Source organism: Rhea americana, unplaced genomic scaffold (genome assembly GCF_003343005.1).
Source record: "Rhea americana isolate MKP2758 unplaced genomic scaffold, rheAme1 scaffold_234, whole genome shotgun sequence".
NCBI classification, from domain to species: Eukaryota; Metazoa; Chordata; class Aves; order Rheiformes; family Rheidae; genus Rhea; species Rhea americana.
The window spans coordinates 331,557-345,995 of NW_028186351.1; the positions used below are offsets into that span (position 1 = coordinate 331,557).

At 54.6% G+C, this 14,439-nt stretch overlaps 1 protein-coding gene across 1 annotated transcript in view; it reads left to right on the top strand.

Moving 5' to 3' along the window:
- PTPRU (protein tyrosine phosphatase receptor type U) overlaps positions 1 to 14,439 on the top strand; it is a 77,790-nt gene that overhangs the window by 16,937 nt on the left and 46,414 nt on the right. The window contains exons 5-10 of the mRNA XM_085306226.1: positions 222 to 493; positions 578 to 659; positions 1,304 to 1,419; positions 1,634 to 1,808; positions 2,941 to 3,234; positions 9,660 to 9,968. Of these exons, the coding sequence (XP_085162352.1) occupies positions 222 to 493; positions 578 to 659; positions 1,304 to 1,419; positions 1,634 to 1,808; positions 2,941 to 3,234; positions 9,660 to 9,968 (1,248 nt within the window). The remainder of the gene's footprint in view (positions 1 to 221; positions 494 to 577; positions 660 to 1,303; positions 1,420 to 1,633; positions 1,809 to 2,940; positions 3,235 to 9,659; positions 9,969 to 14,439) is intronic.

Consider the following 14,439-nt stretch of genomic DNA (forward strand, 5'->3'; position numbering starts at 1 on the left):
GGAGGAAGAAGGGCCTCCCCTTTGGGAAGGGCAGCCCCGGCGACGGGCCGGGCGGCGCTGGCTTTCGTGCTCCGTCGCGTTAGTGCDGAAATAATATTTTCCCAGGGCAGAAAGGGGAATAAAAATAAAAAAAAAGGGGGAGGGGGAAGAGGGAGAAGAGATATCCGTGTGCTTGCTCCCGCCGGGGCGGTTTTGACGCCCGTCCTGCCTCCGGGCCGCAGGTTCCTACCTGATGGTGAACGCCTCGCAGCACGCGCCGGGCCAGCGCGCGCGCCTGCTCTTCCAGACGCTGAGCGAGAACGACACCCACTGCCTCCAGTTCAGCTACTTCATGTTCAGCCGCGACGGCCGCGGCCCCGGCGCCCTCCGCGCCTACGTGAAGGTGAACGGGGGCCCGCTGGGCCGCGCCGTCTGGAACGCCTCCGGCTCCCACGGCCGCCAGTGGCACCAGGCCGAGCTGGCCGTCAGCATGTTCTGGCCCAACGAGTACCAGGTGAGGAGCCCCGCGCCCGGGCCGGCGGCGGGCACCGTCGGGGCGAGCTCCGGCGTGACCCCCRCGCCTTGCTTGGTGCCCCAGGTGCTGTTCGAGGCGGTGGTCTCCAGCGAGCGCAGGGGCTACCTCGGCTTGGACGACATCTTGCTCCTGAATTATCCCTGCTGTGAGTACGGCGGAGCCGAGGGGGGCGGCGCTCGGGGAGCTCGTTGCCCCCACGGCGCGCTGCTGGCGGGGGGYGACCGAGGCCGGTTGCTCCTTCCCGTCGCCCCGGGGTTCGGGGGGGAGCGGGGCACGGCCGGCCGGCGCCCKGCTCCGGGGCCCGGACCCTGCTCCCTCCGCCTCTTGGGCTCGGACCTGGAGGTGGCACCTGGGTGCCCGGTTGTCAGGTGGGGTCGCGAAGCTCTGGTGGTCTCGCGTAGCCCCCAGGGCTCCGGTTTGGGAGCTCCAGGGGACGCGTCCTGCGCTCGACGCGGAGCCCCGACGCTGCCTCGGCCCCTGCGCGGTTGACGCGCAAGCTTGGACGAGCGCAGGCCYGGAAACGCCCTTCGAGAGGGGCAGCCCTGGCGGGTCCGGGTGGGCCTCCACCGAAATCCCCGCCGGGAACGGGGAGCTCGCGTCCGGACAGACAGACGGACCAACTGCCGCGTCCCACCTGGAGCTCAGCTCTAGCCGCTGGCGCCCCGGTCCCCGCGGTGGCTTTTCAGGCCCCGCGGCGGGGTTTTGGGTGGAAGCGTTACGAGACGCACGCGGGGTTCCCGACGAGCCTCGGTCGCCCGGTGACTTTCCCGTTTCCGCCTCTGCCGGCAGCGAAAGCGCCTCATTTCTCCCGCCTGGGCGACGTGGAGGTGAACGCGGGGCAGAACGCCACCTTCCAGTGCGTGGCCGCCGGGAAGGCCTCCGAGGCGGAGCGGTTCCTCATGCAGGTAAGCGGGTGGACGGGCTGGTTCCCCGCAGGCTGTCTCCGGCCGTGGATGAGACCTCACTAACCTTTCTTTAGACCCCTTCCTACGGGAGAAGATAACGAACGAAGGGGAAATCTTCCTCCTCTAACCAGATGTTCTTCAGAGCCCTGTTTCACGGCTCTGGAGGTCGTGTCGTGCCTCCATCTAACATCTTTTCTCTCTCGCCGGTGGGCAGCGGCAGAACGGAGAGGTGGTGCCAGCCGCCTCGGTGAAGCACATCAGCCACCGGCGCTTCCTGGCCGCRTTCCAGTTGGACGAGGTGTCCAAGAGGGAGCAGGACATGTACCGCTGTGTTACCCAGTCCGTCCGGGGCTCGGGTGTCTCGAACTTCGCCGAGCTCATCGTGAAAGGTGAGCAAGGCGCTGGCGGGGGTGCTGGGCTGCTCTCCGCGGCCCTTGTGACATGGGGAAACTGAGGCCCAGCGGCAGGAAACGACTCGCTGCGAGGCAGAGCCATGGGCTGGGAGTAGGGGGTYGTTGCTGTGTTTAATTCTGGTCGTGGCTGGTACTTTCAGCAAATCATTTCCCCTGTATGGGCCTCCGTTTCCTGAAACTTAAAACGTGGATAATTTCCTCCTGGTGCTCTCGAGCTTGAGTCTGGATCGCATCTGGGGCATGAACTTGGTTGTGTGGTCTGTTTCTGCTGCACTGTTTGCAGAGGAGGAAGGAGTTCCCCTTAAGACAAGGGATCGCACTTACTTGCTCTGACCAGCGTGTATAAATCAGTAAACACAGACAGATGAACTTAAAGCAAGGAAACTACCTTTCCMAGTAGCCTTTTCTCGTTTATTTTTAATTGTAGTATCTGGGAATTAATAATTACCGGGAAACTTCGCAGTACCTTAGTGAATGCTGTGCAGTATATCGTATAAAAATAATGAAGGTTTGATCAGATGAAACTGGATTGCTGCCTGGGCTGTTAACCTTCACTAAAAATGATGTGTGCAGGGACTCGTCTCACAGGCTAAAATTTAAGGACTGAGTTTGGCTCTCAGACACTTCAGTGCACATCCCCATCTTGGCTTCACTTGTACTCTGTGCATGAGATCCGAGTTTGTCCTGTGTCCTGAGGTGGAAAGGTGGTTAGTTTGTGTGAGAAGAGAGACTGCGAATGTCTTGACTGTAGCCAAGAAAAAGATTGTTTCCAGTGGTGGAAATCCAAATGAAGTCAAGGGGGCTCCTCTGGTTGAGAGAGACTCTATCTGACCTGGTGTTAGCAAGGCTCAGATAGACAAAGAAGAGAGGAGTCTGAATATTAGTTGATTATGGGATTTCAGGCCCTTGCACTGCAGATGCACAGCAAAAGGTACTTCTTCCCCAGAGATGGTTTAGAACCTGCAGCYGAGAGATTGGTGCAAGGGGTCACCTAGGGAGATAATTCTGCTTGTGCAGGGTGKCTTGGCTTGGCTTCCTAGTCCTTGGGCCCTACAGCAGCAGGAGTGCTGGCTCTGGTTCCATCTGCTGCCTCTTCCCTCTCTTCCAGAGCCGCCAACACCCATTGCTCCTCCGCAGCTGCTCCGCGCGGGCTCCACCTACCTGATCATCCAGCTCAACACCAACTCCATCATTGGCGACGGCCCCATTGTGCGCAAGGAGATTGAGTACCGCATGACCTCGGGACCCTGGTCAGAGGTGCACGCAGTCAACATGCAGACCTACAAGCTCTGGCATCTGGATCCCGACACAGAGTATGAGATCAGCGTGTTGCTCACTCGCCCTGGGGAAGGAGGCACAGGCAAGCCGGGGCCCCCTCTCATCAGCAGGACCAAGTGTGCAGGTARGCACTACTCTCACTTCCCTCTGCCCCACGCTGCCAGCTGTGCTTCGCCTGAGGTTGTGTTGCCCGAGGTCAGCCAAGTCCCCAGTGGCGTGAGCAGAGCTCACTTGGCATCTTGAGGGGCGACTGCAGGAAATTGGGAGTGGAGAAGTTGTGGGAAGGCTTATTTCAGACCTCCCACAAGTCCASGGAATACCAGCTGATTCTTAAAATTCACATCCTGCTTTTCTAGTCCGTGTGCTGGCTGGGAGAAGGGACTAGGGCCTCGTGGAGAAATGCATGTTGCCAAAATATTGGGTCATGCGATGGGTCATGCAATGGGGCTGAGCAAGGGGTAGRGCTGTGAGCCTTGCCTTGCTGTTGGACATGGCTAGGGATGACATRCTGCTTCTGAGGTGGCCCCTGGAGACTTTCTCCAGGCTGCTTTTATACTAGGTTTATCTAGCCTGAAGTCTGTTTGAGGAAGCTAGAGGTAGATGGYGGAGGGATGATGCTGCAGCTTCCTGCAGCATTCATCCTGCTCTGCTGTTCCTCAGCTGAGAGCCTTTTGGGGAGCTGGCAGGGCTGGAGGAGCCCAGTGCAGGGGCGTGGAGTCAGTGCCTCTGAAGGTTGGGCCATAATTAGCTAGACTGTAAAAGCAGCAGCCCAGCCTGAAGCCATGCCAGCGAGCACAGCCTCCAGGTTGGGAATTCCGTCTCCCCTCTCCCAGCCTGGCAGAGCCGTGTCTTCGTTAGCCGTCCCTTTCTGCCTGAAAGCTCTGTTGCCTTGCTCTGTGAGGAGGTGCGGGGCTGAGCAGCCCAATTTAGCAGCTGTGCGCAGCATCTCAGGAGGGACCTCTAATTAAACCAACATCGTGATAGGGCTGGTTGGAGGGTAGAAGGGTGCGCTGGCGGGAGCTGAGTCTTGAGCTGATGCGAACARTGTGTACGAAGGGGCTGCGAATGGGCACTCAGCCTGAAAATGCCAGCTCGAGTCCAGGAGCTCTGACTGACAGCGGATTTTTGCTAATCAGAGTCAGATAAAGTAGCATGACCTTGATGCAGAAATGCACAGCAACGTGATGCACAAACTTATCAGCTGCATCTGCTGCTAGTTTCAGTCCCTGGTGGTGGGAGAAGGCCAGGAGGAGGARGGCAGGAGATGCAGCTGCTAACCCTCCGGGCTGAGCTCAGACCACAAGATCTGGGCCTGATCTAGCTTGGGGCATCCCTAAAGCCGAGGACTGCTGGGAGGGAGCGATGTCACTGACTGCTGTCTGTCTCTTTTTGGGATCTGCTTGCTCTTGGAGGATGTGGCTGCTGGGGCACAGTGGTACCCAGGCTGCTCTGCCCCAGCTGTGCTTCCAGCCCAGAGAGGAGCACTGGCCTGGGCATACAGCTCCATTTTAACACTGAAATACCCTCACAGCTAGATGAGTGGGGTGATAGGGGAAACAGCTGCGAGACACTTTGAAATGTCACCTGGCCCATTGACAAGTGATGGTCTGGAGTTGGTGTAAAGATGTATTTGAGAGCATTCCCTCTGCCCTCGTGGTCCTGCAGAGGCAGGGGACCTGGTAGGTGTGCAGTTAACTAACATCTCATGGATATTGCAAGCGTGGGTCCCTGACTGAGGCTGCTTCCAAATGGTGGAAACATCCCTGAGAGTCCAAGGATATGCCAGGTCCCGCTGTGGCAGAGCTGGGAATGTCTACCCGAGTGCCATGTCAGGCTGGAAGCAGCATTCTGGATGGTATTTGCTAATTTGGGGCATCCCCTGTCCCTGCCAAGTCTCCTTGCTGTCATCCCTGAGGATGGCTGGTGAGGAAGGAGTGAGCTGGAATTTTTCTTCTACCACATCTGGAGCTCACTGCTGTTGAAAGTGCCCTAGCAGAGCCTGCAGTGTGACTTAGTGCGTCGTGTCTGGTGTCCCCACTACTGGATGACAGCGGTAATATTTCTTCAGTGACATGGGTCTGCTGGTGAACCCATTTCTCCCTTGGGAGTTTGCCCTCAGATTCTTCCCTGTGGCAACCTCAAGGGGATTGCCCAGGTTCAAGGACATCATCTGCTCTGGTTGCCTTGACAATAGGTTGCACAAGGTCTCGAGATGGCAGGAGGTGTCCCGATGCTGGAGCTTCAGACATGCCRTGGCAACCGCCTTCCTTTATGTGCTGGAGGTTTAACTGCTTGGTAATTGAACAAAGTCAAAGGAACAAGGAGATTATTAAGGATGGGCATGATTGTTGTGCTTCTCAGCCCTTTGCAGGAGCAGTTTTTATGACAAGACCCTTAACTGCCGTGGGCTGGGCAGTGATTGCAGCCATAATGACAGGCCAGGATTGCGCTCTTCGGTTGCTCTTCCTGCTTCAGCCCTGGGGTCCATTGGTGACTTTAACTGAGACGTATAAATTAAATACTCAAAAATCAGAGATCCTTTACTTTGGAAGCAGTGGAAATGGGAATTAGCATTTCTGGGAATTAGCTTATTTTTTGCTTTTAACTGACAAAGCCTGACTGCTGTTTCCAGAGAGATGAGAGCTTCCCTGTGCCATCCCTGGGGGCGTGAATGTAGAGGGTTGCTGCTAGTCGTGGGGCTGCGTCACAGCGACTCGTTTAGAAATGGCTGCGGAAAGGCCAGTGCTCAGCTTCACTCAGAGCTTTGCTGCTGTTGGCCAGAAGCTCAGATGATCCTTGGTGGCATTTGTTTCTGTCAGTGGGCAATGCCCCTGAAGCCCTCATTTGGCCGTGCTCGGCTCCAGGTGCTTGCTCTGATGTCCGATGATTTGGGGAAGAGTGAAGATGCTCTTGGAACAGAGTGAGGCATGGGGTTGCCATCTTCCCATTCCCGTCTCCAGCTCCCTCATCCCGTGGGTGCTGTGGGCCTTCTCTGGGGAGGTTGCATGGGCAGCTCCAGTTCTCTCCAAGAATCACAACAGCCTCCCTGAGCTAGGGCAAGGGAGTGGGCTTGTTGCTACRTTGATGTTGCATCATTTACAGCATAATAACTCATTCATCTTTGCTATGTGATACATGGAAATTGCTGACTATCTGTGCGCCTCRTGAAGTTAGTGAGCTGAGACTGAGCCAGTAATTAGACCTGGCCCATGGGTACATCCTCCTTAGACTGGGGCTCCAGCAGCTCTTGTGAGCTGGGTGAGATAAGTCCAGGTTTGGAGGGCTCTGAGTGGTCTGGGCTGGAAGGCAGTTATTCTGGCTGTTTTGCTGGGAAGTCTGAGCAGGTCACCCTCTGCATGGTGTCCACTCACCCCTGGGGGCATAATCAAGAGTTCTACAGCTGCTCCACAGATGCATGTTCAAGTCTTGCTCTGCATTGGTCCCAAAGGCTGTCTTCATTCAACTTGGCTCTCATGAGGTTGGTCCAGGAGCCCAAGGAGGCCGGGCCACCTCTGATGTTCCTCCTTGGGTGACACTAGCTGCAGACACTGAAGCACTTGGTATGCGAGGAGAGTGGTCAGTGCGCACTCAGGAGCGGGTTGGGAGACATAAATGCTGACCCAGAAGTTGTGGCAAAGTGCTAGCGAGAGCTTTTCTCCYAGAGTAACTTTCATAGGCATTGCTATAAAGCTGAGATCTTGTTATTGCCTTCAAGCCAATGATGGGCACTGTTTGAAATCGTCAGTGTCCTCATATTTCATTTCATATAGTTATTTGCGTTCAGCAACCTGCAGTCTCTGTCGTCTTCCCATGCGATATAAAAACATCTTTCACCCTCTGTGCTGAGCTGGTACAGATCGGTATTACAACGGATGAAGCTATTGCTGTTCTTCCACTGAAAATGTGGCTGTGTTGTTACCCCCAGCTGTGCTTTCTTTGCAAAGTGCTGTCTCTCCTAAACACCAGCACCTCTCCGTAACATCGCTATCGCTGGATCAGCTTGTGATGGCAACGGGCTCTCCAGGATCCAGCCCTGGAGGACTCCCTGGAAGGAGCTGCCAAATAGACACGTGTGTGCAGCATCCTGCACCCGAGGCGGCCCTGGAGCCAGGGGAGATTCCTGACGCTGCTGGGTGCTGTCAGCTGTGATTGACGCTGCTTGTAGAGGCGTGTCTGGGTGTAATACAGCTGTATTAGCAACTGTAAGCACAGGCAGCTTGGCGCTGGCGCTAATTGCATGGATATATTCAGCGATATTAATGCCTGCAGACATCCTTGTTAGCTGATCTCTTGCTGAACCACTCTCTGAATCTGCTTGTGCTGGCCCGGGGGTGCCAGACTGTCTGTTTCCCACTGATCATTTAAATACACTGGAATGAAAAGGAGGTGGGAAGCTCAGAGCCTGGCTCTGTACCAGCACCACATGTAGCGCTTCCCCTGGGATGCTGATGGAGGCTGTGCAGGAGCGGGGGATATGCAGGTGGAGAGGTGCCACGTGTCCAAGAAGATCCCCTTCGCAGCCCAACACAAAGGACACCTGTGGGCATTGGGGCCAAGATTTGTCACCCGCTCTTGCTCTGTGGTTGAATGTACTGTCTTGCTACTGTGCTGCTTTTCATGCGCCTCTGGGTACGTATTACGGGTGGCAGTTTTGCACCAAGGAGTGAGTTGGTCGGAGAGAAAGACATGCAAACACAGTAGAAATACGGTTGCTTCCTAAAAAGAGCTCTACTGCAGTGGCAGCAAGGATGTCTCCAAGATCTGGTTGCCTCTGTGCACAGTTAGGTGGAAATGGTGATTGGGGTCACCTCCTTGTGATTCCCGGATGGACAGCCGATGAGCAATATCCTCCTTTTGCAGYGACGGGGTGCATGTCATCTAGTTTGAAACCTCCCCACCTGTGTTGGACATGCAGGCTGGACATCCAAGAATTTATCCCATGGTCCCCAGTGCGAGGAAGAGGGTGTCTTGTTCGCCAAAGAGCAGTGGCTCTCAACAGCTGGCATTTGCTGGCTGGGGCAAGGGTGCTGCCRATGAGTCACAACCCTCGCAGGTGATGATGGTGAAAATCTTCTCTCYTATTAAYGGCAACGCCAGGAGCTGACTCACCRTGTTCCCTCCCCGGAAGGTTTCCAAATGCTTTTCTGTGTGTCYGGCTTCGATGTGTCATATAGACAAGCTTCATCCCTTCCTCACCATGTTCCCCCTTCTCCAGGGCTTGTTAAAACTTGGGGCCAACGGGTGTTAGACAAGGAAAAAACATTGGGGCAGGGACGCTCAGGGCTGCCTGGAGGTGCCTAGGACCTGGAGACCTTGACTGTGCCTGACCAGGCAGAACTTGTCTTTTGTCCTTGTCCCTGGTGAGTAGTTACTCCTGGAGATGGCTGGGGACAGGAGTAGTGTCCCTTTGTCAGCTGAAACCAGCGCCTGGAGTTAYGTGCATACAGGCCATTTTTGCGGGATGCGGTGCATACTTGAAGGAAAGAGGCTGCCTTGAAATACCCATTAGGAGTGATATCTGGGGGAGGTGATTTGGCCGGGGACCCCTTTGGCCCCACAGGGTTGTCCGAGTCCTGGTGAATGTGTCACCAACTACAGCAGAGTGTCACTTGGGCTGTGAACTGCCGAGTCCCATTGTGGAGCTCATCCTGTGAGTGTAGCCTTGGCCTCCTGGGCATCCTTCCCACTGCCATTAGATAGCTAAAGGACTTTATTGCTGCTCGTACAAACCACCTCTGTGCACGCTGTTGGCAAAGGAACTTGGCTCCTCATTAAATCAAACTTCTATTGGTGCCAATTATGCTAACCAATTAAAGTTCTTCCCAACGACTGCATTCCATCTCTGTCCTCTTGAGAGCCTAGCATGAGCTCGATGAAAAGGTGAGCGCTCCCATCATGCAGGCCTGTTATGTCAATGGTTGAAGCCTACCCACAGAGCCCCGTTGGGGTGCTGCATACCACTGAGCGCTCCCGGGCCATGTGCCAGGAAGGCAGAGTCCCCCCAAAGTGGCCATAGTCACCTTATGCGTTGGGTGCAGCATGTGGTTTGCAAGCAGGTTGAGCCCTCGTGATGGTTTGTGGAGTGGGGCTGATGTCTAGTTCCAGGTTGGTGGGGGGAAATGAGCCTGTGGGGGCTGCTGGGTCTGGCAGTATTAGTTGCCGTGAGAGCTGGTGATGTGCCTAGCCGTGTTTTGCAGGGTGACAAGTCATCTCGTGCCTGGGACTAGTCCCAGTTCTGAGGTTGGGGTTGCTTTTTGGACATGCCTATCTTGCTCCTGTGCTRTAAGGAGCATTAGTTGACAACATGTGTGATTTACGTGGGATGAATGTGGCCTCAGTTTAAATAAGGACTGAGCTCTGGGCTCTTCGGTATCAGCTGGTGTGAGGTGTTGTTCCCTCTTGAGCTGCTCCTTGTCTCAGCTTTGGGTGGGAATGAGATGGAGATGCCAAACTAGGATCCCTGGTGGTCCTTCCCAGCTTTGTCATCCATCCTGTTGGGTGTGTTTTTGATGTATTGCTCATCTTTCCCCATCTCTCTTCCCTTGGCAGAACCCATGAGGGCCCCTAAAGGCCTCGCTTTCTCTGAGATCCAGTCCAGGCAGCTGACGCTGCAGTGGGAACCACTGGGCTACAACCTGACTCGATGTCACACCTACACTGTCTCACTGTGCTACCGCTACTTTGTGGGCACCAGCCACAACCAGACCTTCCGGGAGTGCATGAAGATGGAGCGCAACGTGAACCGCTACACCATCAAAAACCTGCTGCCCTACAAAAACATCCATGTCAAGCTTATCCTTTCCAACCCCGAGGGCCGCAAGGAGGGCAAAGAGATGATATTCCAGACAGATGAGGATGGTGAGTCCATGCAGCTTGTTCTGTGCACGAGGCATCCTGGGAGGCAGYGGGACAGCTCCCGTGCCAGCCTCAAAATGCTACTGTGTAGGCTGGAGCAGATGCTGCAAGAGCAAGCGGGTATTTACCTTGCTATGTTTGCCATGATGCAAGTTGGTGACTTTCTTCCTGGTGTGTGACGGGAAGATCTCCTGTGGAGACTGGTGCTAACAAGGGTGGTGAAAGGCTGTTGCAAACCCAGAGGATTGCAAGGGGGGAGGAGTGAAGGCAACAATGATGGCAGCAGGGGAGGAGAAGACCTGGGGGTAGCCTGGGAGGACAATAGATAGACTGTGCTATGGGGCTGGTGCCAATAGCTGTGCCAGAAGTGATGGACAGGTACTGGGGACTGTGGAGGCAAACAGCTAAAAAGCCTCAGTGATGTGAGGACAGAGTATGGAAAGATGAGTGAGAGAAGGGACAGAGGAAGAGGAGACCCAAGGAGCCTGAGGGCAGTCCTCAGAAACACCTCAGAGGTGTCCCCTCCACCCCATTGCTTCATGGGAAGAGCTTGATGGGGCAGCGCTGCTTGTGTAGGAGGAACCTTCTATGAAACCTCAGAAACGCAGCTCTTGTCCTTACAGCAGAACTTGTTAGCTCTGCTCTGTCTGATGAAGGGCGTAGGAGCTGGCCATGCGGGGTCTGGGGCTGTGACTTTCCCGGCCTGAGTCGTGCCCACTCGTGCTTTTGACCCGTATTTGTGAGGGAGCTTCCTTGCCTGCTGCTGGCTGATCAGGTCAGGCTGGGTTGCCCTGCTGCATCCCCTCGCTGCAATACTCTGGTGCTGCCTGCACAACATGTCCCAGCATGAGAAGGTCCTTGTTCATCTGGTACTGTGGAATCAAAGCCTAATCATAACGATTAAAACAATTAATAGGCTTGCGTTTAGGTAACATCTTTCATCTGCAGAAATCAGTCTCTGATTAATTAAGCGTTGTGCTATTCCTCTAAGCGCATTGTTAACCAGAGGTCAACGTGCCTCCGATAGCGGTTTTGTTCAGCTTCCCCGACGTTTTTGCCCCAGTTAMGTTCACGCTCAGGCAGACTGAGGTCCCTGGATGAGTGTGCGTGTTGAGGAGCRCCCTGTCCTGGTTGTTCACCAGCAATATTGCTCCTAGACTGAGCAATAYGATTTCTCCTCTCTCCTTTCTGGCCGTGCTGCAGGACAGGCACCACTGCAGAGTCTCCATCCTTGGAGATACTCCAAAGCTGTCTGGACCTGGTCCTGGGTAACATGCTCTAAGTGATGCTCCTTGAGCARGGGGGTTGGACTAGATCATCTCCAGAGGTCCCATCCAACCTCAATCATCCTGTAATTCTGCGATTCCCGCTGCCAGCTCCCATCACAGCTGGGACCTCCAGAAGGAGCCAACTCTCTTGCCTGGGCAGCCAGCGTTGGCCATGGGCTGCCGTGCATTTCCCTTCTCCTGCATGCCGTGCCAGGTGGGATATTCACTGAGTGCTCTAGCCTCCTGCAGGTGGCTTTGAACTCTGAATATCCAGATGACGTGCTGTGAGATACAAGACCACCCAGCGTCGTAATGAGGTGGAACTGGCTCAGTATTTCAGGTGCCGGCCRCGGGAGACGTGCTGCATCCCCAGGGAAGCCAGGCGAAGTAGCTTCTGCTAGTGACTCATTATGCGTCTAATGTCCCAACTCCCTCTTTGCTCCTGATTAGCATCTCCCCCTCTCGCCACAACGACTGGGCTGCCTTCGAGGACCGCTCGGGCAGGTATGCCGGAGGCACGGCTTCTGCTCTGGCCGGGCCTGGTGCTGCCTGGCATCGGGCTGGGTGCTGGGGCCAGCTGAGTGTGACGGGCCACCGCGAGGTCCGAGGTGGGAACGGCCCCTGCGGTGCGAATGTCCCTCCGGCTTTTGGAGACYTGCCCATGGCTTACAATTGACCTGACTCAGCAAGAACCCGGGACGAGCTGTGTAACTGCGATGAAATTACCCTCTTGTTTCTGGGCAAAACCTTTTTCTGCGAGCTCACAGCCACCACTTGCAAGGTAATTAATCTCCGAGGCACATTTTAGCATCYAGAATTAGCAATTAGTGTGGAAGAGCTGGTAATTGCTGAGGGTCTGGCTGTGCGGGCAGTTAGTGGGGGACTTGCTTCGCGGGTGGTGGGACATCAGTGTGTCCTGAGAGACAGAACAGCCAAGGTGACTTTATTTTCCGTGAAAACATGAGGTTTGTCTCGGCAGGGTTTTCCTGGGGGGAAAAGCTGCGGGTTTGCTGCTACTGGTATTGGAGCAAATGCAGAGCCATTCCTGGGGCTCTGTGGCATCMACGTCTCCAAAAGCTTTGGGGAAAACTAGAAAGCTCTCTATTTTGACCTGTGCCTAACTGAATGTTTTTGACACAAAGAAGAATAATCCCTGGCAGGCAGCGGCTGTGTCGCCGCTTGGGTTTTCCACGTCAGAAATGCAAGCCTGGAGAAGCAGAGTGAKCCCACTAGGCTGCAGCGGAGCGAGAAACTCAACCTGGGGCTTTTGGGTCCTGCTTTAATCTCTTAATGCTAAAATCAGCGGGTTTTCTCTGTGCACGCCCATGGGACAGTGCTTTCGCTGTCCCCGAGCCTGCCTCACCGCGGTGCATACAGCTCCATGCTCCCGGCGGTTTATTTTTCAACTCTTAATTGCCCCAGCTGGTTTTATTGCACTGTTTGTGCTCCAGCTGCCTTCTCGTTGCATGTTAATACAGTAGCTGCAGATGTTTTCTTTGCTATATTGCAGTCGCTCCAGCTGTTTTTCCACTATATGTTGATTAACTTGGGCTTTCCACTTCTGCCTTGGATTGAACTCGATGCAGCACACGCTTTCCCCCTCTGGAGGAGTCAATAAATCTCTCTGTGTATGGATATATTGTAAATGTTACATGTAGGTCTGGCTCAAGTCACCTATCTCTTCAATTTATCTAAATTAGCTAATGATTACGCGCAACGCTTTGTTCCTCTTGCTGTAATGACYCGCCCGGCGCGTTCATTACTGCATCTAAATTTTGGTGGAATTGTAATATTTTTTAATTCCTTTAAAGACTTTTTCGGTGACAGAGTGCAGCTCTGTTSTGCCAAATACCTTGTTAAAAGTTGCCCTTACTCAGCCAGCAAATTATTTCTGTTTGAGTCGTCAGTCTTGGGAGGTTTTGGTATTGAATCTGAAGGGTTTAACACCAAAATCCCTCTTTGGTGCTGTTGTAGGAGTGCATCTCGTGTGGCAATGCCTCTGGCTTGTGCTTAGCTTTCTCTAGGGGTTAAAAGATGCCTRAATTTTGGATGTGACCATGGTTGTGTGTCCCAGGAACACATTGGCCTGGGGATGGGGAGCAACTCAAAGCCTCCGTGTCGCGCAGTGATGGTCCCTTTGCTCCTAAAGGGAGGGATGTGCTTTTTTACTCAAGGTTTTGTCTCTGTCCGGGAGCTTGGAGGGACGGCGGTGGCCTCTCTCCCTGCGGCCCGCCTTGAGGAACGGTGGTGGCCACGTCCCTGAAATGCTGCTAACTAGCAGGCTGAATAACTGTAAAATAAAGTGCATTGGATCTGGAGGGGGCTGCAGCGTAATGAACATCAGGATCCGCAGTGCCTCAGAAAACGGCAATTTTTAAGCAATGTGGGGTGGCGAGAATCGGTTTGATTGCATCTCTCGCTACCTGCCCACCCCTCAGCGGCTGGGACCTGTGTAATCATCTGATTAAAGCTCCTGCAACTTTGTAACRAGCATCTGCCCGTGCAATTAGGGAAGGTGGGGAAGCTCTGTTAATCATGGGATTCTTGATTGCCTTTTATTTGGCTCTTTTTGACACGAGGCAGCTGCATTTGCATCAGCTGTTTGTGCAGCCTGGAGTGTTTCCTGGGGCAAGAAATCCGTGTCCGGACCCAGGCAGGGCTCAGTGGGTGTATTCCCCTCTGTTCTGGGCTAGAAAACTTGTTCCCAGTGCTGTAACGGGCAACTCTTAAGAGGTGGAAGGGTGAATTTGCTTTCCGAGCTCCTCCCAGGAGCTGCATTTCTTACGCACRTGGACRTGCTGYGGGAARGTGAGTCAAAGCTCTCCCTTGCAGGCAGARTGCATGCAATAAAAGTTAAATAMACATATGAGCGTGTATATACATGCACACACACATGCATGTTGTATRTRTATAATTTACATGGCAGAGGGGTGCGGCTGTGAGCAGTCGCGGGCCGCCGCTGGTCTCGTGCGGCTGCGTGCGGTGTGCCGGCGTGCGCTTGCCGCGGGCGCTTTCTCGGCGCTCCGAAGCGCCGCTCCCGCTCCCTGGGAAATCACTGCAGCTCGCTTGCGCTGCGCAGGGGTTTGTACGAATGTCACCAAGGGAGAACGTGCGCTGGGTGCACGTGGGGACGGAAAAGAGGCTTCCGGGGAGATGCYGGCGCGCTCGGCTGCGGTGCTCTGGCCCGTTTGCAGCCTGGATGCTGG